The sequence below is a fragment of the Neoarius graeffei genome, chromosome 23, assembly GCF_027579695.1.
Source record: "Neoarius graeffei isolate fNeoGra1 chromosome 23, fNeoGra1.pri, whole genome shotgun sequence".
NCBI lineage: Eukaryota > Metazoa > Chordata > Actinopteri > Siluriformes > Ariidae > Neoarius > Neoarius graeffei.
The window spans coordinates 55,620,779-55,648,210 of record NC_083591.1 but is presented as its reverse complement, the minus strand read 5'-3'; the positions used below and the strand labels follow the sequence as shown (position 1 = coordinate 55,648,210).

Here is a 27,432-nt window from a genome sequence, read left to right as displayed (position 1 = left end):
ATTTCATCTCTGTGTATCTAGCCACTATATGCTTATATCCAGATTATTGGAATTAATGGAGTTTGAGGAATAGTGACATGATTAAAAGCATTCCAGCTCTAACCTGCAATTTCTGATGCTCACATTTCTCCATCTAGATCTTCTGTGAGAAAGAAACAGACTGTGTTGGTCAGATCTGCTATCTACAGTAGTAAGTCATCTTTCCTTTGCCTTTTAACCTTTATTTTCAAGCAACTGATAACCTGAGACGTCGAGCTAAATCGGGAATAATTTATGCTCCAGTCCCACACTCTTTCTATTATTTTTAACATGTATGTATGTTTTGCATTGTTACTTGAAGAATATTTTAATATAATAAATAATAATGAGGATTTGGGTGTTGTTATGTCCGCAGTGACCATGATGAGGACCCTTTTCCTCTGCTTTGCAGTTATTTTCTTCTGGGCTGCTTCTGCTGTCTGTATGTCAGGTACAACCAGAATTATTGGCACCTTTAGTCAATATAAGCAAAAAAAAAAAACCATAACATTAAAATATGATAAAATATTATTTGCTCCAAATATTCTGTATTTGTATTTAAACCAGAAATAAGGCTAGGTTTTGTTTTTCTTTATTTTCTTTATTTATTTTTGGAGATCCAAGCAGAGATCTTCTGCCCTGTGGACAGCATGTATGGAGTGTCAGATCTATAAATAAATCAGAGATGTATGCATAGCATTATAACTTTTTATAACAGTATGAGTACAGATTGGTCCACCTGCTGGGCATTTTTGTCTGACACACCTCCAATGGTGACGTTCACTCCTTTGATCCCCAAACATCTTGAGGTGGTGGAGCAGCAGTGAGGACGTCTCCCTACCACCCCAGCAGCCAGCCCCAGGATCCTTACTTTCCCCATGCCTTGTTCTTTCTTCAGAGCCAGAAGCAGGATGATTCGATTTGAAGACTCATCCTAGGCTGGGACACATCATCAGTGGTGTGTCCAGAACTGTGCTCAATGCCACTGGTTCCATATGGATTTGCCACAACACTGATTTGAAAATCATCCTAGAATGTGCTGGGACACATCATCAGTGATGGTTCCTGAGGTCACTGAGTGTTTTGAGTCTTTCGGGTCATCAAACATTTCGAGGTCATGGAGCAGTGATAGTCTCCCTACCATCCCCTGCAGCCAGCCCTAGGATCTTTGCTTTCCCCACCCCTTGTCCTTTCTTTGGAGACAGAGCCAGAAGCTTATTCTTCCTCCTCTGCCAGGTCTTTGAGAGCCTGTGATCCCAAGAGACTTCAGGAACTGCTTGATAGATGTTCCAGTATAGCCTCTGCACCTGATGTCCACCCTTCTTGTGAGCATGCAGCTGACAGATCTGTGTACATTCCTTCTTTCTCTCAAAGGCAGCCTGGTAGAGCAGGTTGGTCTGGATTTGATGCAGCTCTTGCTCACGTTACCACCTATTTGACTTCAGACCATTTGAGGAAAGTGGTACCAAACTACAGGGAGGGCTTGGGTGGGCAAGGTACGTGCCCTGGTAATCTGAGGGCGCTCTACTTTTGGCTGTCACTGAGCTGGTCTTTGATGTATTCTTCCAGCTCCTGCTCGGTGTTCTTCCTCCATTCAGCTCACCTCAGGTGTATGAGGCTTACTTTGATCTGATTCTACAGGTTCTTCAAGCCCTCCTTTTTCTGGTCTTTGGCTTTCCTCTGCAAAAGGTCTCATTCCCTTAACAGCTGGAGGATTTCCTTCTCCTGTTTCTTGCTCTGCTTGGGAATGATCCTCCTCTTGTTGCCTTTCTTGTAGATGATGTGACCAAAGATGTTCAGTTTAGCAGTTATGCTGCCTCTTGTGTCCTGGAGGGTGATGTGTAGGCTCTGGTTGAAGCTTTCCCATGTATCTTTGTCACTGGATTTTGGCCACTTGACTTTGGATTTTCAAATTGGCTTCTCTGATGTTCCTCTTGTGGGCTCCATGCTTGGTGTTTCATTGTGATACTCACACTGTGGACTGTGCTTGTTGTTGCAAATCTTGCTGGGAAAATTGGTCTCACCAGATGCAATAGTGGGATCACTATGGTGCTCAACCTGGCTATGATTCCTCCTTTTCTGACCTGCAGCTGCATTGTAAGCTGTCATCTGGTTGCTGCCACAACATTTTGCCTTCCCCTGGTGGATTCACAGGCCCAGGGAGGTTGTCACTTTGGACCACCCACAGCTGCATTCTCTCAGGAGCCTTTGATTATTCATCATCGCCATGTCAGTCATTACCATGTCCTGATTGGTCCATCTTCCATCCTGTCTCTCGGTAGGCTGCTGGGCTGTTTTCTTCTTGTTTTGCTTGTAGTTGATAGAAGGAATCCTTGTAGCAGACACATCAAAGACATTTAGAAAGGGTAATTGGCCCCACCACCTCTGGTGCAGTCTTTCCTGCAGCCAGATATCTTCCCTGGCAGCCCTCCAGTCTTTCCTGGATGCCAACTGTTCTGTTCATAGTAGTCACTGGCAAGTCAGATTGCCAGAACTGTGAAAAACAAGAAAAACATGCCTACCTTTGTCCAATTCTTGATTTGTTTTGGCTAATTTGAAGTGTTTTTGAGCAATTTTTTAGTCATAGTTGGGATGGGAATTTTGCTGAAATCTAGTAAGCCTGCCTGAGAGCTTCATCTTTGGTTCATTTGAAGCTCTGCATAAAAATAAAAACTTTGGGCTTGTGCAACTTAATCCAATGCACACACCGTGAAGCTTTCTGGCAAGCTTTCTAAAAAGAAGAATAAACTAATAGTATAGTTCCTGTTTGTAGCTTGATTCATATTTGTTTGGAACACATTAACTGTTCAAAAAATATATTCATATTCGGTTCCATATATTCCACTTTAGGGTATCAAGCCCTAATCATAAAAATCTATTAATTTTTTTTTTGTGCGTGTGTGAATCAGTTTTTTACAGCAGTTTAAAGGCAAACATGCTCCTGCGCTCCAAACGGGCCAATTCCTTTCTGGAGGAGCTCAAGGCTCCATCTTTGGAGCGAGAGTGTATGGAAGAGAGGTGTAACTTTGAAGAGGCTAAAGAGGTCTACCAGACCAATGAGGCCACAGTTAGTCATTTCTTCATTTTATGATTCTTACGTCTGTGCTCCTTCACAATGCAGTATTTGATAATGTCTGCTCTTCTTCTCTTACAGTTAAGGTTTTGGAACTTTTATGAAGGTGAGTGTTGGATTTATTTAAGGTAAATCATGGCATCATCATCTAAACCTCATGTTTTTGTATATCATTGTTTATTATATGTATGGGAGCCAGTGTGTCCCAAATGCCTACAAGAAAATATTTTGTGTGGATCAGTTCTGGTCCTACGTTTGCCCCTGTAACCCTGGCTTTGAAGGAAAATATTGTCATCTACAGGAGTTTGAATTACAGAAGCATTTTAAATCAATATTTCAACATTGTTTTGGGAGTCCCCATCCTGTGCCAGGACCTGGTCTTCTCAGGCAGTCTCCTGTCCTAGTACTAACCAGGCCCTTAAGGCGCATTGGGTGGCACCGATCTCTGTTTTGATAGCCCTCAGCCTCTTGCCTGTTACATAGCTCTGGTTACAGTGGGGGGCTGGTCCTCTGGTAACCATAAGAGTTTAGCTCCCTAGTTGCATCTGTATTGTGGCATGCCTCACCAGATAGCAGTAGGTATCATTTTTACGATGGTCTTTGACCACAACCCAATGACCCAACCACGAGTAGAACTCATGATCTCCTAGTCAAGAGGCGGAGGCGGTAACCACTAGGCCAGCTCATGGTTTGTTTGGGAGTAGCACTTTAGAAATATTTTTAGTACACTACCGTTCAAAAGTTTGGGGTCACTTTGAAATGTCCTTATTTTTGAAAGAAAAGCACTGTTCTTTTCAATGAAGATCACTTTAAACTAATCAGAAATCCACTCTATACATTGCTAATGTGGTAAATGACTATTCTAGCTGCAAATGTCTGGTTTTTGGTGCAATATCTCCATAGGTGTATAGAGGCCCATTTCCAGCAACTACGGTATCACTCCAGTGTTCTAATGGTACAATGTGTTTGCTCATTGCCTCAGAAGGCTAATGGATGATTAGAAAACCCTTGTACAATCATGTTAGCACAGCTGAAAACAGTTGAGCTCTTTAGAGAAGCTATAAAACTGACCTTCCTTTGAGCAGATGGAGTTTCTGGAGCATCACATTTGTGGGGTCGATTAAATGCTCAAAATGGCCAGAAAAATGTCTTGACTATATTTTCTATTCATTTTACAACTTATGGTGGTAAATAAAAGTGTGACTTTTCATGGAAAACACAAAATTGTCTGGGTGACCCCAAACTTTTGAATGGTAGTGTATATGCTGTTGAATAATGTCTAGGAAAACTCCAATTTGAATTATCAACATATGAATTATTTTTATATTAAAATATTTGTGATGTGTTTTATGATTCTGGTGCTAATTTGTTAGTTGGTGCTATCTGGTCTGGTTTCACTGTTAGCTTCCTCAGCATTGTGAAACCATGTTTAACATAACATTAATGATAGACCCAGTGTAGACATAATGGAGACACTGGTGCAATGTTGGAGACAAAGTCTCATCTCATCTCATTATCTCTAGCCGCTTTTATCCTTCTACAGGGTCGCAGGCAAGCTGGAGCCTATCCCAGCTGACTATGGGCGAAAGGCGGGGTACACCCTGGACAAGTCGTCAGGTCATCACAGGGCTGACACATAGACACAGACAACCATTCACACTCACATTCACACCTACGGTCAATTTAGAGTTACCAGTTAACCTAACCTGCATGTCTTTGGACTGTGGGGGAAACCGGAGCACCCGGAGGAAACCCACACGGACACGGGGAGAACATGCAATCTCCACACAGAAAGGCCCTCGCCGGCCCCGGGGCTCGAACCCAGGACCTTCTTGCTGTGAGGCGACAGCGCTAACCACTACATCACCATGCCGCCCTGGAGACAAAGTCCCAAAATGCAATGCAGCTACACAGTGCTCATAGTTAGTAATCGATGAGATAACGAGCGCGACATGCATTGACTCCAGGATTAGCATGAAAGTTTAAGCTTTGTAACCTGGTTGGTTTGATCAGAATGTACAGATGCAGAGGTGGACAAACTAAAGCACAACTGCATCACTCTCTTTAGGTAGAGATGAAGCGAGGGCTGAATCCCACTGCACTGCTGTCAGCAGCAGAGATGCCTACTAGTACGGATTGGCCGTATTTTGTACAGAAAAGTTACGTAAATACGATGTTACGGCAAACAGTGTTATTCTGTACGGAATTATTATAAAGTCTTTAAAAATTCTTAACTGCTCTTAGTCTGGCCTGTCACCTAGGACCTGTCTGCCTTGGGAAACCCTGACAGGGGCATAATGCCCCCGACAACATAGCTCCTAGGATCATTCAAGCACACAAACCCCTCCACCACAATAAGGTGGCAGTTCAAGGAGGGGAGCAGTTCACCAAAACCCCTATGGAGAAAAATCCGAGGACCGTGACGTCGCCCGGGATGACGCAGCCGGGGCCCCACCCTGGAGCCAGGCCCGGGGTTGGGGCTCGTATGCGAGCGCTTGGTGGCCGGGCCTTTGCCCATGGGGCCCGGCCGGGCTCAGCCCGAAGAGGTGACGTGGGCCCGACCTCCTGTGGGTTCACCACCCACAGAGGTAGCAGTAGGGGACTGGTGCAATGTGGATTGGGTGGCAGTCGAAGGCAGGGGCCTCGACGACCTGATCCCCGGACACAGCGGCTGGCTGTTGGGACATGGAATGTCACTTCGCTGGGGGGGAAAGAGCCTGAGCTTGTGCGGGAGGTTGAGAGGTACCGGCTAGAGATAGTCGGGCTCACCTCCACGCACAGCTTGGGCTCTGGAACCCAGCTCCTCGAGAGGGGCTGGACTCTCCACTTCTCTGGAGTCGCCCGTGGTGAGCGGCGGCAGGCTGGTGTGGGCTTGCTTATAGCTCCCCAGCTCAGCCGCCATGTGTTGGAGTTTACCCCAGTGAACGAGAGGGTCGCCTCACTGCGCCTTCGGATTGGGGAGAGGGCTCTTGCTGTTGTTTGTGCCTATGGCCCAAATAGCAGTATAGAGTATCCGGCCTTCTTGGAGTCCCTGGGAGAGGTACTGAGGAGTGCTCAGACTGGGGACTCCATTGTGTTACTGGGGGACTTCAATGCTCACGTGGGAGATGACAGTGACACCTGGAGGGGCGTGGTTGGGAGGAACGGCCTCCCCGATCTGAACCCGAGTGGTGTTTTGTTATTGGACTTCTGTGCTAGTCACGGTTTGTCCATAACGAACACCATGTTCGAGCATAGGGGTGTCCATAAGTGCACGTGGCACCAGGACACCTTAGGTCGGAGGTCAATGATAGACTTTGTAGTCGTTTCATCTGATCTCCGGCCCTATGTCTTGGACACTCGGGTGAAGAGAGGGGCTGAGCTGTCAACTGATCACCACCTGGTGGTGAGTTGGATCCGCTGGCGGAGGAGGAAGCTGGACAGACCTGGCAGGCCCAAACATATGGTGAGGGTCTGCTGGGAACGTCTGGCCGAGCACTCTGTTGGGGAGGTCTTTAACTCCCACCTCCGGGAGAGCTTTTCCCAGCTTCCGAGGGAGGCGGGGGACATTGAGTCTGAGTGGACCATGTTCTCTACCTCCATTGTGGACGCAGCTGTTCGGAGCTGTGGCCGCAAGGTCTCCGGTGCCTGTCGTGGCGGCAATCCCCGAACCCGGTGGTGGACACCAGAAGTAAGGGATGCCGTCAAGCTGAAGAAGGAGTCCTATCGGGCCATGTTAACCTCCAGGACTCCCGAGGCAGCTGACGGGTATCGGCAGGCCAGGCGTGCTGCAGCTCGGGCAGTTGCGGAGGCAAAAACTCGGAACTGGGAGGAGTTCGGGGAGGCCATGGAGAAGGACTATCGGTCGGCCTCGAAGAAATTCTGGCAAACCGTCCGGCGCCTCAGGAGGGGGAAGCAGTACTCTGCCAACACTGTTTACAGTGCGGGTGGGGAGCTGTTGACCTCGACTGGGGACATTGTCGGGCGGTGGAAGGAATACTTTGAGGATCTCCTCAATCCCACCGTCATGTCTTCCACTGAGGAGACTGAGGCTGATGACTCAGAGGTGGACTCGTCCATTACCCAAGCCGAAGTCACTGAGGTGGTTTGCAAGCTCCTCGGTGGCAAGGCACCGGGGGTGGATGAGATCCGCCCTGAGTATCTCAAGTCTCTGGATGTTGTGGGGCTGTCTTGGTTGACACGCCTCTGCAACATCGCGTGGCGGTCAGGGACAGTGCCTCTGGAGTGGCAGACTGGGGTGGTGGTCCCTCTTTTTAAGAAAGGGGACCGGAGAGTGTGCCCCAATTATAGGGGAATCACACTTCTCAGCCTCCCAGGGAAGGTTTACTCCAGGGTACTGGAGAGGAGAATTCGACCAATAGTCGAACCTCGGATCCAGGAGGAACAATGCGGTTTTCGTCCTGGTCGCGGAACACTGGACCAGCTCTATACCCTTCATAGGGTGCTCGAGGGTTCATGGGAGTTTGCCCAACCAGTCCACATGTGCTTTGTGGATCTGGAGAAGGCATTCGACCGTGTCCCCCGTAGTATTCTGTGGGGGGTGCTTCGGGAGTATGGGGTTCGGGGCTCTTTGCTAAGGGCTGTCCGGTCCCTGTACGAACGGAGCAGGAGTCTGGTTCGCATTGCCGGCAGTAAGTCAGACCTGTTCCCAGTGCATGTTGGACTCCGGCAGGGCTGCCCTTTGTCACCGGTTCTGTTCATAATTTTTATGGACAGAATTTCTAGGCGCAGCCAGGGGCCAGAAGGAATCCTGTTTGGGAACCACAGGATTTCATCTCTGCTTTTTGCGGATGATGTTGTCCTGTTGGCTTCTTCAAACCAGGACCTTCAGCATGCACTGGGGCGGTTTGCAGTCGAGTGTGAAGCGGCTGGGATGAGAATCAGCACCTCCAAGTCCGAGGCCATGGTTCTCGACCGGAAAAGGGTGGCTTGCCCTCTCCAGGTTGGTGGAGAAGTTCTGCCTCAAGTGGAGGAGTTTAAGTATCTCGGGATCTTGTTCACGAGTGAGGGAAGGATGGAGCGTGAGATCGACAGGCGGATCGGTGCAGCCTCCGCAGTGATGCGGTCGCTTTACCGGTCCGTTGTGGTGAAGAAGGAGCTGAGCCAAAAGGCGAAGCTCTCAATTTACCGGTCGATCTACGTTCCGACTCTCACCTATGGTCATGAGCTTTGGGTAATGACCGAAAGGACAAGATCGCGGATACAAGCGGCCGAAATGAGTTTCCTTCGCAGGGTGGCTGGGCGCTCCCTTAGAGATAGGGTGAGAAGCACAGTCACTCGGGAGGAGCTCGGAGTAGAGCCGCTGCTGCTCCACATCGAGAGGAATCAGCTGAGGTGGCTCGGGCATCTTTTTCGGATGCCTCCTGGACGCCTCCCTGGGGAGGTGTTCCAGGCATGTCCCCCCGGGAGGAGGCCCCGGGGAAGACCCAGGACACGCTGGAGGGACTATGTCTCTCGGCTGGCCTGGGAACGCCTCGGTGTTCTTCCCGAGGAGCTGGCCGAGGTGTCTGGGGAAAGGGAAGTTTGGGCTTCCCTGCTTAGACTGCTGCCTCCGCGACCCGGTCCCGGATAAAGCGGAAGAAGACGAGACGAGACGAGACGAGACGAGACGAGAGTCTTTAAAAATTCCAGTGAGTTGTTTTTAAAGGTCCCATGGCATGGTGGTTTGTTGATGCTTTAAACGGGCTCATGGAGGTTTCCGGATGTTATATCCGCAGCCTTTCTCGAAATGAACCCTCGGCACGTAGATATAGCCTCCTGGGAGAAAGCCCCATTTCAGCGCTTTTCCCAGTGCGTCGTTTTGCTAATGAGAAGCAGGAGGCGGGGAAGGGTAGAGGGTGGGGGCAGGTCTTGTCATTAATATTCATGACATGTAAACGTGTTACCTCTGATTGGCTAACAGCACTGTGACGCTACCTCCAGTGGGTCAGAACAAGCGGATGTGGGTGTCTTACTATGGCGAGAGAGAAGGAACAAACCGCGAAGGGAAAAATACCGCGAGCTGACGTCATTAAGGTGCGACGTGAGGAAATAAAATAAATTCAACAAATGTTTGGGTTTTTACTGAACAAAAAAACAAATAAAATGAACGAGTGACTTAAAAAAAAGAATGTGGGTGTCTTTGTAAAAACTGTTTTGATTGGCTATTATAACAGAGCATGCTGCATGCTTTTTGGTTTTGTAGCGCAGAGTACCTGGCTAACTGCAGGAAGCGGTTAGCTGCACAGCTAATGTAGCCATTGCAAGGCTAACGTGGCACCGATTTTAAAACAGGGCAAAACATAAGCTCATAAGTTACAGTCAATTTCCAGACTAAACTCAGTTTAACAGAGCATGCTGCATGCTTTTTGGTTTTGTAGCGCAGATTACCTGACTAACTGCAGGAAGCGGTTAGCTGCACAGCTAATGTAGCCATTGCAAGGCTAACGTGGCACCGATTTTAAAACACGGCAAAACGACCAGTTATACACTTACTTGTTCGGTGTTTGTGGCTGATGCGGCAGGGATGCTTGGTACGGACCCAGGCTTCAGTGACAGTTGATGTGCAAAACCTGCCCTGTACTGTCCCAAGTTGTGGAAACATTCCTCAGGAAAATGCTTCCGACAAACATACACCGTCTTAGGTAGACTCGACGGCGTATTATTGAAGTAAATAAAATTAAGCCACTGCGTCTTCAGGGGCTCTCCCGTCGGAAGTAAAAACAGACTCCTTTCTGTGTTGTCACATCCATGTACAGCACAATTTCCATGTTTCGCTCGCTTAGGTGGTGCCATGTTGTTGTGTCCTCTATGGTCTCCTCACTACAACTGGGTGGGCAATCCATACGGTGGGTGGGAATCCAGAGGGGGGGGCGTGGGGATCATCTCCCTTGCTGACGTCGGCAAGGGAAGAGCTTCTCAACGTGCCATTTTGACGCGCCATTCTCAAATATTGGGCATAGTTTGGTTTACACATTATGAAATTTCTAGCCACTGGGGTGACTTAAGAAGGTCAGAGGAACTCATTTTAACGTTAAAAAACCTCAGAAAGTGGAAATTTCATGCCATGGGACCTTTAAATGTCCAAGCGACTTTTTCAATCCATGCGCGATTCACGGCTAGGCTATTTATTTTTACGACAACCACACATGCTGTGTGTGACATGCGCAGATTCCGCACATTTGTTCGCGCTATTTTCGATACGGTAGAATGGCTGTGCATTACACCCAGTCAAAAGGGCAATGGATACGCGCACTGCAAACTGTGTAGAACTGACATTAACATCACTCATGGTGGTCGCGATGACTGCACGCGGCATGTCAACTACAAAAAAAACATATGGAGTATGCTGAAATGGCGAGTCAGGCGGAAAGTAAATCTGGGGGTATCCAGCAATTTTTTACGAAATCTGTGGATGAAAAGACACGGAACGTGACCCGTGCTGAAGCGGTGATGGTTGACCTGTGCTTGGAGTTGAACTTGCCAATTAGTGCCATGAAATGTGAGTTAAACTTATTCAGTTTCTTTTTACATGTATGATTTTTATTCACTGAAATATCAAACACTGGCTGTACTTCTTTAATTCAAAGTCTTTTCAGTGTTGCAAGTGCAAATGTACATGTACTATGATCAAAAACAGAATTTTATGATTAGTGCTGGTGGGATTGTGGCAAAAAAATTGATCATTCCACTGTTTTAAATACAATTATAAATGTCATTTTATTCAATGTCTCTTCTGAAGCATTATGCTGAAGTATTTATATATTGGGACATTAAGATAACAATGTCGGACTCTCTTTGGCATGAAATAAGACTTTTTTTTTTATTTTATTAGAATCCGTTAACAGGTAGAACATTTTGCCAGGCAATATAATATAATACTTTTGAGGAGTTACATTCAATACCAACGATTGGTAGTCAACCGTAATGTCTGCAAACAGGGAACACTATTGTATTTATAAAAATGTGATATATTGTATGCTCTAGAAATTTGTTGAGTGGAAATTCAGTTGAGATGGCTGCTCGCGTTTTGTTTATTCAATTCACACAAAACAGTTCTTTTTAATAATTTAAATGTTAAACATATTGGTATATATACCTCTTTATAATGGAAATGCGCATAAATTAATGTTACTGAAAGTCATTCCAAAATACTGAAAAATGTTTTCAAGAATACTGAAATTCAAAATTTGGGGTAGGCATCTCTGCAGCAGGCAGTTGAACGCATTAACCAAAGTGAAAATGGAGCAACATCAATGAAAGAAGTGTACACTAAAAAAAATCTCGGAATTTTATTACAAAATGAAACTTGGACTGATTTGACCTTCAGGTGGCTCATACAAAAACTGCTCTGTGGACAACGGAGGCTGTGATCACAACTGCCACGAGAGGTCAGACAAGACAGGATGTTACTGCAGCTGTATTCATGGATACACACTCCATGAAGATTTCAAACAGTGTGTTCCAAAAAGTGAGGACACAGATTTTCTTGCTGTAGATTAATTTAAGTGCATTCCAGGTCTTGATATTTTTAATGGTAAATGCAGTGTGTTTGATTTTTTACATTTTCAGATAAGCAGTCTTGTGGACAGATTTTGATTCCTAAGTCGTTCTACAGAACAAAGCCTGATAAAGGTCCACAGCCTTGGGTCACTGGTGGAGAAGTTGGCAGAAAAGGAGAGAGTCCTTGGCAGGTATAAGAATAAGCAAGAATCTTAGTGGGAAATCATGCTTTTTTGGTTTATTAGCCCATCCAGCTGACAGGCGATGAGTTTATGCCATCATGTGTTGTTGGTTGTCCGTCCAGCGTCATCCACATTTCACAAAAATCACCTCTTCTCTTGAGAATTGAGATTCTTCACTGATTTTTAATCTTTTTGTCAGGAAGGTAGGTCTGCCTGGGGTGCATATAGCTTCCACCCATTATCTCTAGCCGCTTTATCCTTCTACAGGGTCGCAGGCGAGCTGGAGCCTATCCCAGCTGACTACGGGTGAAAGGCGGGGTACACCCTGGACAAGTCGCCAGGTCATCACAGGGCTGACACATAGACACAGACAACCATTCACACTCACATTCACACCTACGGTCAATTTAGAGTCACCAGTTAACCTAACCTGCATGTCTTTGGACTGTGGGGGAAACCGGAGCACCCGGAGGAAACCCACGCGGACACGGGGAGAACATGCAAACTCCGCACAGAAAGGCCCTCGCCGGCCCCGGGGCTCGAACCCAGGACCTTCTTGCTGTGAGGCGACAGCACTAACCACTACACCACCGTGCCGCCATCCATCCATCCATCCATCCATCCATCTATCTATCTATCTATCTATCTATCTATCAATTAATTAATTTATGTATTTATTTATTTCTGAAGACCCAAGCAGAAAATTTCTTCCTTGTAGTAGAACATGAGCAATGGAACGGTGGATCAATACGTAAATCAGAAATGCATGCACACCATTGTTAACTTATTTCCCACACAAAGACTGAGAAAATGAAGAACCATGAATCTCCCCTGTTTTGGGATAGTTTCAAATCTTTTTTTCTATGGGTTTTTTTTGGTTTAGTTTTGTTTTGGTTTTTTTGTTTGGTTTTTTTGTTAGAGTTGAGTATTTTGCTGAAACCTGGCAACCTTATCTTCCAGCTTCATCCTCATCTCATCTCATCTCATTATCTGTAGCCGCTTTATCCTTCTACAGGGTCGCAGGCAAGCTGGAGCCTATCCCAGCTGACTACGGGCGAAAGGCGGGGTACACCCTGGACAAGTCGCCAGGTCATCACAGGGCTGACACATAGACACAGACAACCATTCACACTCACATTCACACCTACGGTCAATTTAGAGTCACCAGTTAACCTAACCTGCATGTCTTTGGACTGTGGGGGAAACCGGAGCACCCGGAGGAAACCCACGCGGACACAGGGAGAACATGCAAACTCCACACAGAAAGGCCCTCGCCGGCCCCGGGGCTCGAACCCAGGACCTTCTTGCTGTGAGGCGACAGCGCTAACCACTACACCACCGTGCCGCCCAGCTTCCACCCAGATTTCCATAATTGAAATTAATAATGAAGATATGGAGTAATCAATCCCTAATGAGCAGTTTCCACACAAATTGCTTCTTCTCCCTCAATTCTTCACCAAATTTGATTCTTTCTGGCAAGAAGGTAGGGGTACCTAGGGTGCATATAACTTCTACCCAGATTTGCTTGATTACAATTATTAATGAAGTTATGGACTAATTAAGCCTTAATGAGCAGTTCAATAAAAATGGCTTCTTCCTGGTCAATTCCTCACCATTTTGGATTCTTTCTGGTAAATAGCTCAGTATTCCTAGGGTGTATATCACCAAGGAAATCTGTTCATGCATGTTCATGCTCATTACTGATGATGAGTACACTCCTATTTTAAAATCCCCTCCTCCCATTGTTCTTACATTTCTGAGTTGACAGCGAGGTTGACCAAGGCATGTTGAAAACAATATTAAGTTCTGATTCAGATCAATTGTATTGAAGCTTTTCAACATGGTACCATGTATGTTTGTGTTTCCTTCTCAGGCTCTTCTCTTGAATGCAAGAGGAAAATTTAACTGTGGTGGCGTCTTGCTTGATGACGTCTGGGTTCTCACCGCTGCTCACTGTCTCGAGGGATTCACCCGCTTCAGTGTCAGATTGGGTTTGTTTTGAGTTTTTTTTATGGTTGGTCACTTCTTGATAATGACGTGAAAATGATGACAGAACAAAACAGCAATGACCTTTAGGTTAAAAAAAAGGTTCCAGTAACCAGAAACATTCTAGGTTCTATGTCAAGTCCTACAACAGAGAGTTTCCATTTATGAAAAAGTTCTAACTCGAGGCTATTTAGAATTTGAGGACTCATGACGAGCCCTTTTTTTCCAGAAATATTGCTGTTGTCTATTCTAGATCAGGTAGCCATTTCATTGGCTGGCATTTGAACACATTGTGGCAGAAGGAACATGGTCAAGTGGAAAGGGAGTCATAGAGAACAAGCAGGTAATGAGTGATTGTCTACACCTGTATTTAGTTTACAGCAGCCTATTTTTGTACTTCCTTTCCTGTTCAGCAGGCGGCTGCACAACACACATGGGTGTCCGCATGTTCTCCATGACTGTATCGCCGCTTGACAACCCGCCAGCAGCCACATAGATAAAGAACCATGATCTGCATTCATGATATAGCTTTAACTCATTTCGTAGACCTCTCTACTGAAAAACATTGCTTTCTAGCTTGGTTATTAGCTAGGAACTTAGCCTTACTGGCATTTCAGGTTAGTGGCTGGCAGGTTAGCTGCCAACTGTCTGGCATGTTATAATTAGCTGGTTCATTTTAACCAATGAATGACTTTGGTAATCTATAAAAGGGCAATTCCATGTAAATGTCAACCTCACCATGCAAAAATAAAGCAACATGTAATACATCAAAACCACTCCCAGGGATATCACCTAGGCCTGTATTTTACAGATGTGAATAAGTTGAACCAATTTGTAACCAACCTAATATGTCACTGTCAGTCTTTCTTTCTTATAATGTAAAACCCAAGCTAAAATCAACTTTGATCATGTACAATTCTATATTATTGCCACAAGCCACAGAAATGTATGCTAAAATCCACAAAACAGCAAAACAATAGCCATCCTAAATATTATTTAAGAACTTTGATAGTTTTAGCTGATATTTAGAGAGTTTTTCAAAGGGTTATGGTGGTTAAATTGCTGATTTTCTAAACATATGCCATGTCTATTTCAGACGCGTCACATCCATAACGGAATTATGTCACATCCATAACGCTGATTTTTTCTTCCTAGATTCTGCTTTAAATAGAAAATATTTTAAACAAAGGCTTTTTTTATTTTCAGCTAAGACTCCTTTATTAAATGCATGCCTGCATTTGGATATTATGTTTGCAATTTCACAGAGTTTGATGAATATGTGTAGTCACCCTGGAAATGGGGTATTTTTTCCGTCACATCCATAACGCATGTCTTTTTTGGCATTTTCTAGAGTTCTAAATGTACTATGGGAATTCTTTTTTTCCCATGACTTCTCCAATATGAGAGGTCTTAAAAATATACAACAAATTTTAAAATACTGGAAAGGAATAAAAATTAACTAGGTCAGTTGTTGCCATTTTGAGTCCAAATGTCACATCCATAATGCTGGAATTGCTCAAAACACAAACATGAAGTCAAATAAGTGACTTGGTCAGAGATACAGTTTTGTTCTACCATGTTTGTGAAAATTGTATGGCACACTTGTCCTGACTTATTTCTGAATTGTGCAAATGCTGTGTTCTAACTGGAACCTCATGACCTTTAGGCGACTACAAACGTTTTGACTTCGAAGAAACTGAGGTCACGCTTCCTGTGGAAAAAATTGTCCCCCACCCAAAATACAACAGCCAGACAGCAGACAATGACATAGCTCTGCTGCGTTTGAAGTCACCTGTAACATTCAGCACGTACATCGTCCCTGCATGTCTGCCGAGTCAAGACCTGGCTGAGCGCGTGCTCCACGCCAACGGCACCATGACGGTGGTGACAGGCTGGGGTGCGGAACGAGAAGGGGAAGCGCCATACAGCTCAGATCTCAGATACATCCACGTACCACTGATGGAGCACTCCGAGTGCGCACAGCACATGGTCAACAACCTGACGCAGAACGTGCTGTGTGCCGGCAGCATCGGGAACATCAAGGACGCATGCAGCGGTGACAGCGGCGGCCCCATGATGACGCTATACCGCAACACGTGGTTCCTCATTGGTCTTGTGTCCTGGGGCGAGGGCTGTGGCCACACGGACAAACTAGGCATCTATACCAAAGTCTCCAATTATCTGGATTGGATTAATAGCGTGAAAAAGGAGCTGTGATCAAATGCCATTGTTCCAGCTCTGTTCTGTCTATCATTCCAGGTTTAGTTTGTTCAATTATTTCTGAAGTGGCTCTTCTTAAAAACAAGCCCCCAAACTTTAAAATCAAATCAGTGTCATCCTTATTGTGTGCAAAGTTAATTATGACAATGCACTATTAATTATGTTGACCAGAATTGCACAGATAATGAAGGAAATATAATCTGGTACTAATTACAGATAAATTGGCTAAACAAATTAAACAAGACTGTGGTTCATTCTGAAGTAATAAAGACTACACCTTACTCTACTTGAAGGCTCCATTCTTTACAATGAGAACTGAGTTCCCTCATTAAAGTGCCATTCCACCATTGGATGTATTTTTTTGGCATAAAATACAATATATTTTATGACAACATGACTAGACAGAGAAATCTTTTAGCTTCAAAATGATATATCAAACATAATTTTTTGACAACGACAAGTATATTAATTTTGCGACCAAAGTCACCTACCCTTTTAATTTCCGCGCGGTAGTGAAACGTGATGTCATCGGCAGGTTCCCCTTCTTGTGTACCACGTCATGTGTGACGTGGCACAGATTATCAGCAATGGCAGATAGAACGCGATTGTCAGCTTCGGAAAAGAAGCGAAGGAAAATAGCAAGTGATGCCCAAAGGAGACGGTCGATGGTGAATATCGGCACAGCAATCGACAAGTGGAAATCGCGTTCTATCCGCCATTGCTGATAATCTGTGCCACATCACACGTGACATGGTACACAAGAAGGGGAACCTGCCGATGACATCATGTTTCACTACCGCGCGGAAATTAAAAGGGTAGGTGAGTTTGGTCGCAAAATTAATATACTTGTCGTTGTCAAAAAATTATGTTTGATATATCATTTTGAAGCTAAAAGATTTCTCTGTCTAGTCATCTCATCTCATTATCTCTAGCCGCTTTATCCTGTTCTACAGGGTCGCAGGCAAGCTGGAGCCTATCCCAGCTGACTACGGGCAAAAGGCGGGGTTCACCCTGGACAAGTCGCCAGGTCATCACAGGGCTGACACATAGACACAGACAACCATTCACACTCACATTCACACCTACGCTCAATTTAGAGTCACCAGTTAACCTAACCTGCATGTCTTTGGACTGTGGGGGAAACCGGAGCACCCGGAGGAAACCCACGCGGACACGGGGAGAAGATGCAAACTCCACACAGAAAGGCCCTCGCCGGCCACGGGGCTCGAACCCAGACCTTCTTGCTGTGAGGCGACAGCGCTAACCGTAATGTGCTATTGCATTATATAAAATAATCAATGACGATGGAGTGGTGTGATGAAGTAGACTTCCTGTTACCACCCAGAAGTTGATTATTTTCCAATAATAATAACTCCTGACGTGTTTTATTCCACTTATACCACAACAATTTCCCAATGCAATTCTTTTTTTAATTTAATAAAGAACGGCACATCATACATTTGATCCTTTTATAGATACATTTATTGTTTGGAACACTATATATGGCTGCTGTGGACAATCATCCCTCTTCAAAGCACTGGGTTCTGCATAGGGTTCATGGCTTCAGAAGGGACCACAATGCAACTTTTACTCCAAAGACTGAAAGACTTGCTAGTAAGATCCTAAGTAGATTTGAGCTTGGTGCAAACCAGTGAAGCCTGTAGATAAGAGACTCGTACACAATGAGGAAAAAAAAAATCCACTGAACAGCCATAACATTATGACCACTGACAGATGAAGTGAATAACATGGATTGTTATCCATACAGAACACTTTGTCGATGGAATAAAAACATGTTCTAGTCCCTTCTAGCGAGTTTCATTCATTTGGTTTGATAGCATGCAATATTGTTAGCATATCGCTTATCCTACGTGTATTACATCACTCTACCCAATGAAGAATGAGCGTTGAATATGGTTTACGATATTGCATGGTTGTCAAGACAACATGACGTCACACGTCAGAGATGTAAAACTCCTGTGACAATTTGTAAACAAGCATGGCTGCCAGGTTTGCTTCATTAAATACAGATTTTGAGAATTTTGAATAATATAATAGTAATAATATTGGCTGGCTTTTTTTCATGGTCTATCAGATATATTCCATTCAACTACTTGTCTTTGACTCATTCAGTATCATGCTAGCTGAATGGAATATATCTGATATACCACTCAATGCCAGCCGATATTATTTTTTAATTATATTTTTACAGTGGCACCTTTCAAGGGGGCGGCACGGTGGTGTAGTGGTTAGCGCTGTCGCCTCACAGCAAGAAGGTCCGGGTTCGAGCCCCGGGGCTGGCGAGGGCCTTTCTGTGTGGAGTTTGCGTGTTCTCCCCATGTCCGCATGGGTTTCCTCCGGGTGCTCCGGTTTCCCCCACAGTCCAAAGACATGCAGGTTAGGTTAACTGGTGACTCTAAATTGACCGTAGGTGTGAATGTGAGTGTGAATGGTTGTCTGTGTCTATGTGTCAGCCCTGTGATGACCTGGCGACTTGTCCAGGGTGTACCCCGCCTTTCGCCCGTAGTCAGCTGGGATAGGCTCCAGCTTGCCTGCGACCCTGTAGAACAGGATAAAGCGGCTAGAGATAATGAGATGAGATGAGACCTTTCAAGGGGTGGGATATATTAGGCAGCACAAGAACAGTCAGTTCTTGAAGTTGATGTGCTGGAAGCAGGAAAAATGAGCAGGTCTAAGGATCTGAGTGACTTTGACAAGAGTCAAATTGTGATGGCGAGATGACTGGGTCTGAGCATCTCCAAAATGGCACATCTTGTGGGGCGTTCCCAGTATGCAGTGGTTAGTACCTACTAAAAGCCCAAAGGACAACCGGTGAACCGGCAACAGGGTCATCGGTGTCAAAGGCTCATTGATTCACATGGGGTGCGAAGGCTAGCCCATATGGTCCGATCCCGAAGAACAGAAGAGCTTCTGGAGCACAAACTACTGAAAAGAAGTTAATGCTGACACCTTTCTGTTTTAGCCAGCGTTAACTTTTTTTCAGCAGTTTGTGCTACAGTAGCTCTTCTGTGGAACTGGACACCCCACAAGATGTGCCAGTTTGGAGATGCTCAGACCCAGTCATCTCGCCATCACAATTTGACTCTTGTCAAAGTCGCTCAGATCCTTACGCACGCCCATTTTTCATGCTTCCGACACATCAAATTCAAGAACTGACTGTTCTCTTTCTTGCTGCCGAATATATCCCACCCCTTGACAGGCGCCAATATAATGAAATAATCAGTGTTACTCACTTCTTCACCTGTCAGTGGTCATAACGTTATGGCTGATCGATGTGGATCAACAATGCTAGTATCATCTGTAAGACAAAGTAACTTGAGGACAAACTGGAGAGATGAAGATTTCAGCCTTTTCCAAGTAGATCTAGATTTTCTGCGCACTCTCTCATTTCTATACATTTAATGTTTTTGATACCCAAAAACGGTGATGATAAGCCATTTACAAAGCATTTGACCAGCGCAGTATGTCTTCTGATTGGACTTTCATGTAGTTGCAGAATAATTTTCTCATCTCATCTCATTATCTCTAGCCGCTTTATCCTGTTCTACAGAGTCGCAGGCAAGCTGGAGCCTATCCCAGCTGACTACGGGCGAAAGGCGGGGTACACCCTGGACAAGTCGCCAGGTCATCACAGGGCTGACACATAGACACAGACAACCATTCACACTCACATTCACACCTACGCTCAATTTAGAGTCACCAGTTAACCTAACCTGCATGTCTTTGGACTGTGGGGGAAACCGGAGCACCCGGAGGAAACCCACGCGGACACGGGGAGAAGATGCAAACTCCACACAGAAAGGCCCTCGCCGGCCACGGGGCTCAAACCCGGACCTTCTTGCTGTGAGGCGACAGCGCTAACCGCTACACCACCCAGCCGCCTACTCATGATATATTTATGGAAAACAAGGCAGACTTGCATTACCGGTTAGCTACATTAGCATCCAAGCTCTGGTGCAAAACTAAAAACTACAAACTTCAGAAACCAAACATGTCTCATCTGATCAATTACATTTTGGCTAAAGGTGAAAAACGTGTGCATTAGTTTTATCTTTTTACTTTGTAGTACAATATGATTACCGCGAGTTGGCCTAGTGGTTAGCGTGTCCGCCTCTTGATCAGGAGATCGCGAGTTCTACTCACGGTCGGGTCATACCAAAGACCATCATAAAAATGGTACCTACTGCCATCTGGCAAAGCACACTACAATACAGATGTGAGTGGGGAGTCAAACTCTCGCGGTTACTAGAGGACTAGCCCCCCACTGTAACCATAGCTATGTGAGAGAAACGGAGATGAGCAGCGCCCTATGCGTCACATGGCATGGGAAGGACTTTGGCATAATAAGCAATCGTTCCTGCACCAGTGTCTGTCGGGTCATACCAAAGACCATCATAAAAATGGTACCTACTGCCGTCTGGCAAAGCACACTACAATACAGATGTGAGTGGGGAGTCAAACTCTCGCGGTTACTAGAGGACTAGCCCCCCACTGTAACCATAGCTATGTGAGAGAAACGGAGATGAGCAGCGCCCTATGCGCCACATGGCATGGGAAGGACTTTGGCATGATAAGCAATCGTTCCTGCACCAGTGTCTGTCGGGTCATACCAAAGACCATCATAAAAATGGTACCTACTGCCATCTGGCAAGGCACACTACAATACAGATGTGAGTGGGAAGTTAAACTCTTGCGGTTACCAGAGAACCCGCCCCCCACTGTAACCCTAGCTATGTAATAGGCGAGAGGCCGAGGGCTACGGAAACGGGGATCGGCACCGCCGTATGCGCCACATGGCATGGGAAGGACAGAACAATATGATTAATATATACATGAAGACATAATTAACTACACACCATTTAAGAGATATTGGATTTCTTTTGTGACATATGGCTTCAGTGAAATAGTCGCTGTAGCGAAAGCTGGCTGAATCGCAGGCCTTTGTGTTCTGGTTGTGCTCTGGAAAGCAGATGAAGCTCAAATGAATTTACTATCATTTAAAATGGGAAAAAAGTTCCTGTCATTTATGGGTCCATTTTCAATACGACACACAATCAATCTTTTTATTAATTTGCATAGCAGTCAACTTTCATGAATCTTTTTTTTTTTTTAAACCTGAGAATAAAATAAATAAATAAAATAAAAAGTCATGCATAATGTTACAGTTAGGAGTGCAATTTACAAAACAAAATCCTTGTTCAGGCACCTATGCATGGTTTTCAGAAAGCATTCAGCACGATTAATCTCTACGTTAAGCATCAAATAAGAAGATAAAGGGGAGATTTGACATGGAGGGTTTTTTTGTTTTGTTTTAAGATGGAGAGATGCTCAAACTGCTGCTTGCTGACCTCCTGCTCTTCAGCTCCTGCTCGTATTGCTCCAGCTGAGCCCAAAAGCCCGGGTTTGGCTCCACCACTGATCGGGCACTTTTCACCACCTGATGAAACAAAATTTATGTTTTCAACTAAAAAAAAATACAAGTAATTCTTTGACAGAGAATAATTTCCATTTATCCTGACCAATGATCACCTTCAATAACAAACTTGCCTTATACACATAGCTAGCTGAGTGTCAAACACACATCTCATCGTGGACATAACTCAAAAATGGTTTCCATGTAAGCACTGAAGTGGCAATTAAAATAACAGCTCACATCACGGTGACATCACTAGACATTGAGACACTTAAAAATAGAAATCTCTTGATAAGAAAATGGGAGAATAAAATTAAAACATTGCCTACAGCTACAAAAAAAAAAGAAACAAAGAAGAAACAGCACATGCACATGAGTCGACACTAAAGGTGCATCTAAAAGAAGTGACTCAATGAACCGACATCACTGTCACTACTGGAAACGCATTCAAGAATCGTAAAAATTCTGAACAAGGCAGAAATTACACAGAAGACAGTAAATATTCCCTATAGCTAAAGAAAAAAAAATTAAAGAAAGAAAAAAGTCGGTTTTCACGGTTCATCTAAAAGAGCCGACTCAGAGAGCCGACACATCACCGTTAGTAATGGAGATGCATTTGAGGCACTTGATAAAAGTCTGAACAGAGCCGAAATGATAAAGAACAACATAATATGCATTTCTTACAGCTATGAAAACAAGATTAAGGAAAGAAATAACGGCTCACATATGCGAGTTGTCTCACTCGGTTCACCTAAAAGAGCCAATTTGTTCCCGAGCGACACATCACTCGTGGAAAAGCCTTCAAGACAGTTTGAAGGTCTGAAAACTACCCATAGACAATAACAGAAGATGATGATAATGATGATAATCATTGCTTCCTACTACAAAAAATAACCCAAGGGGGAAAAAACCCGGCTCACATATGCAAGTCAGTTCTCAATTTTCATCCAAAAGAGTCGATTCAAAGAGTCGAAACATCATTACTAATGAACAGGGGCATCACTAGGCCTTTTTTACTGGGGCACGTGCCCCAGTAAAAATGTTGAAAGATTTTCGTAACAAACTAGTTTCTTACTACTGTAAGCTGTAGGACAGAGTGTGTTTCAAACTTCTATCGCCTCTTCTTTCTAACTAATTTTCTGATTGGTCTGGGACAGGGGTGTCCAAACTGATCCATAAAGGGCCGTGTGGCTGCAGGTTTTCATTCCAGCCATGCAGCAGCACACCTCATTTGGCTTATTCAATCAACTGACACACCCACCCTTTAATCAAGGGTGGGTGTGGCTGCAAGTATTTGACTGTGTGAAGACAGTTCAGTTGATTGAATGAGCCAAGTCAGGTGTGCTGCTGCATGGCTGGAATGAAAACCTGCAGCCACACGGCCCTTTATGGATCAGTTTGGACACCCCTGGTCTGGGAGATTCTCACTGTAAACATAGCGTGTGTGCGGCGTGCCACGAGTCCATTTAGCCTACTGGAGAGATGAGTCTACTCTTTGGATGAGTCGGAGAACGGGCTCTGGATGAGTTAAGGTAGAGCGAAGTTTTTGCAACAAAACTAAGCAAACCATATTCTAACAAACCCATTAAACTACATCGAATTAAACGATATTAAATTACTTTTCCAGATGGATATCAGACAATTCTTCTCACGAAGCAGAGACAGGGGCAGGGAAACAGTGACAGATGAGGAGGAGGGTGAGAGAGGCTAGATTAAGGTTGTAGGCTATGTGCTAGTCAGTCATAACTAACCAGCTAAGCTCGTGAATCGTGAGAGTTGAGGTTGCATAATAGAAAACTTGAATCAAATACATAAAATTAGTTAGGTTATTCAGCTGTTTAGCTGTTCCATGAAATGTTTGGCAGGTTTACTGCATATGAAAGACAATAGAGTATGTTTTAAATAAACATCTTAATGCATTCTTGAACAGACTCTCCCTTTTTAACTTTACCAGTAGATGTATGTATATTTTAGGGCATACCTAACAACGTGTTTTCTTTCTCTCTCTATCCCCCCCCCCCAATCTGTCCCTCTGAGTTACATGTTGATCCTGGGATTGAGATGCTGGCCTCTTCTGCCCCTCGGACCTGCTTGATCCATCCTGGTGCCCTGTGTCTGGTCGGAGTTTTATCGCACCGCTCCTGTGAAGGACGGCCCCATGAGGACAGTTGAGGGTTATACCTGTTAAAACTGTTAATATTATAGTCAGGCTGTCTGTTGTTGCCCAAATGAGGATGGGTTCCCTTTTGAGTCTGGTTCCTCTCGAGGTTTCTTCCTCATGTCGTCTGAGGGAGTTTTTCCTTGCCACCGTCGCCACAGGCTTGCTCATTGGGGATAGATTAGGGATAAAATTAGCTCATGTTTTAAGTCGTTCAAATTCTGTAAAGCTGCTTTGCGACAATGTTTATTGTTAAAAGCGCTATAGAAATAAACTTGATTTGATTTGATGTATATCAGGAACGTTAAGGTGCATTGTGCCCGGGGGGCAGTGCCCCAGTAAAGCTTAATTCCTAGTGACGCCCCGCTAATGAACATGCATGTGTGATACTTTAAAAAGTCGAAAGTATTCTATATAAAAGAATATAACAAGTAGAAAAGAATGCGTATTACTGATGTATTCCTTGAAAAAAAAAAAAGGAACACCGGTTCACATGCGAGTCGGTTCTCAATGTTCATCCAAAAGATTCGATTCAAAGAGTCGAAACATTATTACTAATGAACATGCACGTGTGATACTTTAAAAAGTCGAAAGTACTCTATATAAAAGAAGATAACTAGTAGAAAAGAATATGCATTATTGATGTATTCCTTGAAAAAAAAGAAACACCCGTTCACATGCGAGTCGATTCTCAATGTTCATTCAAAAGAATCGATTCAGAGTCGAAATATTACTAATGAACATGCATGTGTGATACTTTAAAAAGTCGAAAGTATTCTATATAAAAGAATATAACAAATAGAAAAGAATGCGTATTACTGATGTATTCCTTGAAAAAAAACTGAAAAAAAGAAACACCGGTTCACATGCAAGTCGGTTCTCAATGTTCATCCAAAGGAATCGATTCAAAGAGTCGAAATATTATTACTAATGAACATGCACGTGTTATACTTTAAAAAGTCGAAAGTACTCTATATAAAAGAAGATAAGTAGAAAAATACGTAATACTGATGTATTCCTTGAAAAAAAGAAACACCAGTTCACATGCGAGTCGATTCTCAATGTTGAACTAAAAGAATTGGTTCAGAGAGTCGTCTTGCTCGTGAACGACACATCAAAGAACATGTAAGGACTGAATATAATATAGAAGATAAATGTATCTCATGTTCATTAGTAATAATAAAAAAATTGAAGAAACGGTTTGAATATACGAGTCGGTTCTTAACGCTCATGAAGAGCCGATTCGTATATGTGAGCCGATTCATTTGCGAACGACTCTTCAGAAGGGGTGAAATGGTCCAGAAGAGAGGTGCAGTACCTCGTAGGCCTGGGTTAGCGGTAAGTTCTGGTGCTTCATGAGGAAGGCGATGCAAATTGTAGCCGAGCGACTGCGGCCATTTTTACAGTAGACGACGGTGCGGCCGCCGCGCGCTGCTTCACCGAGTATGACGTCAGCACAGCGGTCAAAGTGCGCGTGCAGGTCCTCGTTGGGATCGTCGTACACGGGCACGCGCAGAGTGCTGCTGATCCGGGCTGAAGGACAGGGCTGCTGCCTGGACACGTTGATGCAGAGAGTTACTGCCTCCTTCTGGATGAGTTCGGTACTGCAGGCTGAGCGAGCATTGCTGATGAACAGCGAGTCTGTGACCTGACACAGCTGCAGCATTCAGCTCAGTGTGTGTTAGAAAGATCAAAACTACTTCCGGTCTAATCAGACAAAACTTATCCAGTGTTACTCACGCACGTGGATTTCCAGTGCTGCAGAGTCCCTCACATACTGCACACACACACTGCACTGCTAAATTTATTCCATGATCAGAGAGGCACAGCAGAGCAGCCACGAGGTGTCTTCCTGGTCCTAATGCCGATCTTTTACTCTTCCTGAAAGCGTGTTTTACTCCAGTGCATGTTAGAAACTAATCAACGACACAGAGTTACTGTTACCAATCCGAAGTATAGACAATTTTCCGACAGCAGCAGTGTTTTGTTCCTTTATACCACAGAAGTTTGTCAACATTACAATTTTTAATTTCCATCCATCCATTATCTGTAGCAGGGTATTGGGTAAAGTTTTCAACTAGCAATAATCGCGCCTCGGGCGGTGTAGTGGTTAGCGCTGTCGCCTCATAGCAAGAAGGTCCGGGTTCGTGTGAATGGTTGTCTGTGTCTATGTGTCAGCCCTGTGATGACCTGGCGACTTGTCCAGGGTGTACCCCGCCTTTCGCCCGTAGTCAGCTGGGATAGGCTTCAGCTTGCCTGCGACCCTGTAGATCAGGATAAAGCGGCTACAGATAATGAGACATTACCTGTAGCCGCTTATCCTGTTCTACAGGGTCACAGGTGAGCTGGAGCCTATCCCAGCTGAATACAGGTGAGACGCGGGGTACACCCTGGACAGGTCATCACAGGGCTGACAAACAACCATTCACACTCACGGTCAATTTAGAGCCACCAATTATCCTAACCTGCATGTCTTTGGACTGTGGGGGAAACCGGAGCACCCGGAGGAAACCCACACAGACATGGGGAGAACATGCAAACCCCACACAGAAAGGCCCTCGTCAGCCGCTGGGCTCAAACCCAGAACCTTCTTGCTGTGAGGCGACAGCGCTAACTACTACACCACCAAAATCCATTTATAGTTATGTTTAATATTTTGGAAAATCCACAACAAGTTAATTCCTGTTATTACTTATGTACATGATAAGCAACCGCGAGTTCTACTCACGGTCGGGTCATACCAAAGGCCATCATAAAAATGGTACCTACTGCTGTCTGGCAAGGCACAGATGCAAGTGGGTAGTCAAACTCTCGCAGTTACCAGAGGACCAGCCCCCCCACTGTAACCCTAGCTATGTAATAGGCGAGAAGCCAAGGGCTACGGAAATGGAGATCGGCACCACATGGCGTGGGAAGGACTTTGACATGATAAGCAGTCATTCCTGCACCAGCGGCTGGCTTTTTTTTCTCATCTCATTCTCATTATCTGTAGCCGCTTTATCCTGTCCTACAGGGTCGCAGGCAAGCTGGAGCCTATCCCAGCTGACTACGGGCGAAAGGCGGGGTTCACCCTGGACAAGTCGCCAGGTCATCACAGGGCTGACACATAGACACAGACAACCATTCACATTCACACCTACGCTCAATTTAGAGTCACCAGTTAACCTAACCTGCATGTCTTTGGACTGTGGGGGAAACCGGAGCACCCGGAGGAAACCCACGCGGACACGGGGAGAACATGCAAACTCCGCACAGAAAGGCCCTCGCCGGCCACGGAGCTCGAACCCGGACCTTCTTGCTGTGAGGCGACAGCGCTAACCACTACACCACCGTGCCGCCCTGGCTTTTTTTCCTCTCACAAAAAATAATAAGATACATAATATACATAAATAAATACATTTATAGTTTAATATTCTGGAAAGTCCACAAGAAGTTAATTCCTGTTATTACTTAGGTATATGATAAGCAACCACAAGTTGGCCTAGTGGTTAGCGTATCCGCCTCTCAATCACAAGTTCTACTCACGGTCAGGTCATACCAAAGACCATCATAAAAATGGTACCTACTGCCGTCTGGCAAGGCACACTGCAATACAGATGTGAGTGGGGAGTCAAACTCTCGCGGTTACCAGAGGACCCACCCCCCCACTGTAACCATAGTTATGTGAGAGAAACAGAGATCAGCGTCGCCCTATGCGCCACATGGTGTGGGAAGGACTTTGGCATGATAAGCAATCGTTCCTGCACCAGTGTCTGTTGGGTCATACCAAAGACCATCATAAAAATGGTACCTACTGCCATCTGGCAAGGCACACTGCAATACAGATGTGAGTGGGGAGTCAAACTCTCGCGGTTACCAGAGGACTAGCCCCCCACTGTAA

General features: G+C 44.9%; 2 protein-coding genes across 3 annotated transcripts; one reads left to right on the top strand and one right to left on the bottom strand.

The window, feature by feature from the left end:
- Positions 1-399: 399 nt before the first annotated feature.
- Positions 400-15,957, top strand: LOC132871369 (vitamin K-dependent protein C-like). Its single transcript, XM_060905481.1, has 8 exons — positions 400-487; positions 2,928-3,085; positions 3,173-3,201; positions 3,287-3,381; positions 11,400-11,540; positions 11,642-11,763; positions 13,628-13,745; positions 15,407-15,957. The coding sequence occupies exons 1-8, from the start codon at positions 400-402 to the stop codon at positions 15,955-15,957; spliced, it is 1,302 nt and encodes a 433-aa protein (XP_060761464.1).
- A 5,133-nt stretch (positions 15,958-21,090) lies between these two features.
- On the bottom strand, positions 21,091-25,218 carry dusp28 (dual specificity phosphatase 28). Of its 2 annotated transcripts, XM_060905479.1 has the most exons (3): positions 24,871-25,218; positions 23,436-23,714; positions 21,091-21,418 (listed from the first exon to the last, which is right to left on the bottom strand). In XM_060905479.1, exons 1-3 carry the CDS (start codon positions 25,216-25,218, stop codon positions 21,293-21,295), a joined length of 753 nt encoding a protein of 250 aa, XP_060761462.1. In that variant the 3' UTR covers positions 21,091-21,292. The 2 variants fall into 2 exon arrangements, with proteins under 2 accessions (XP_060761462.1, XP_060761463.1); XM_060905480.1 differs by lacking the exon at positions 23,436-23,714.
- Between the last annotated feature and the right edge of the window lie 2,214 nt (positions 25,219-27,432).

Bases quoted from the DNA above. Each gene is read 5' to 3' on its own strand.
- LOC132871369 (XM_060905481.1), top strand. From the start codon at position 400: ATGATGAGGACCCTTTTCCTCTGCTTTGCAGTTATTTTCTTCTGGGCT. The intron at 3,202-3,286 runs GTGTTGGATTTA...TATGTATGGGAG, and splicing joins TGGAACTTTTATGAAGGTGA to CCAGTGTGTCCCAAATGCCT. The intron at 11,541-11,641 runs GTGAGGACACAG...TTACATTTTCAG, and splicing joins CAAACAGTGTGTTCCAAAAA to ATAAGCAGTCTTGTGGACAG.
- dusp28 (XM_060905479.1), bottom strand. From the start codon at position 25,218: ATGCTGCAGCTGTGTCAGGTCACAGACTCGCTGTTCATCAGCAATGCT. The intron at 23,715-24,870 runs GTACTGCACCTC...CCAATGAGCAAG, and splicing joins CGCTAACCCAGGCCTACGAG to CCTGTGGCGACGGTGGCAAG. The intron at 21,419-23,435 runs GTAACTCAGAGG...TTGTTTCATCAG, and splicing joins CTCAATCCCAGGATCAACAT to GTGGTGAAAAGTGCCCGATC.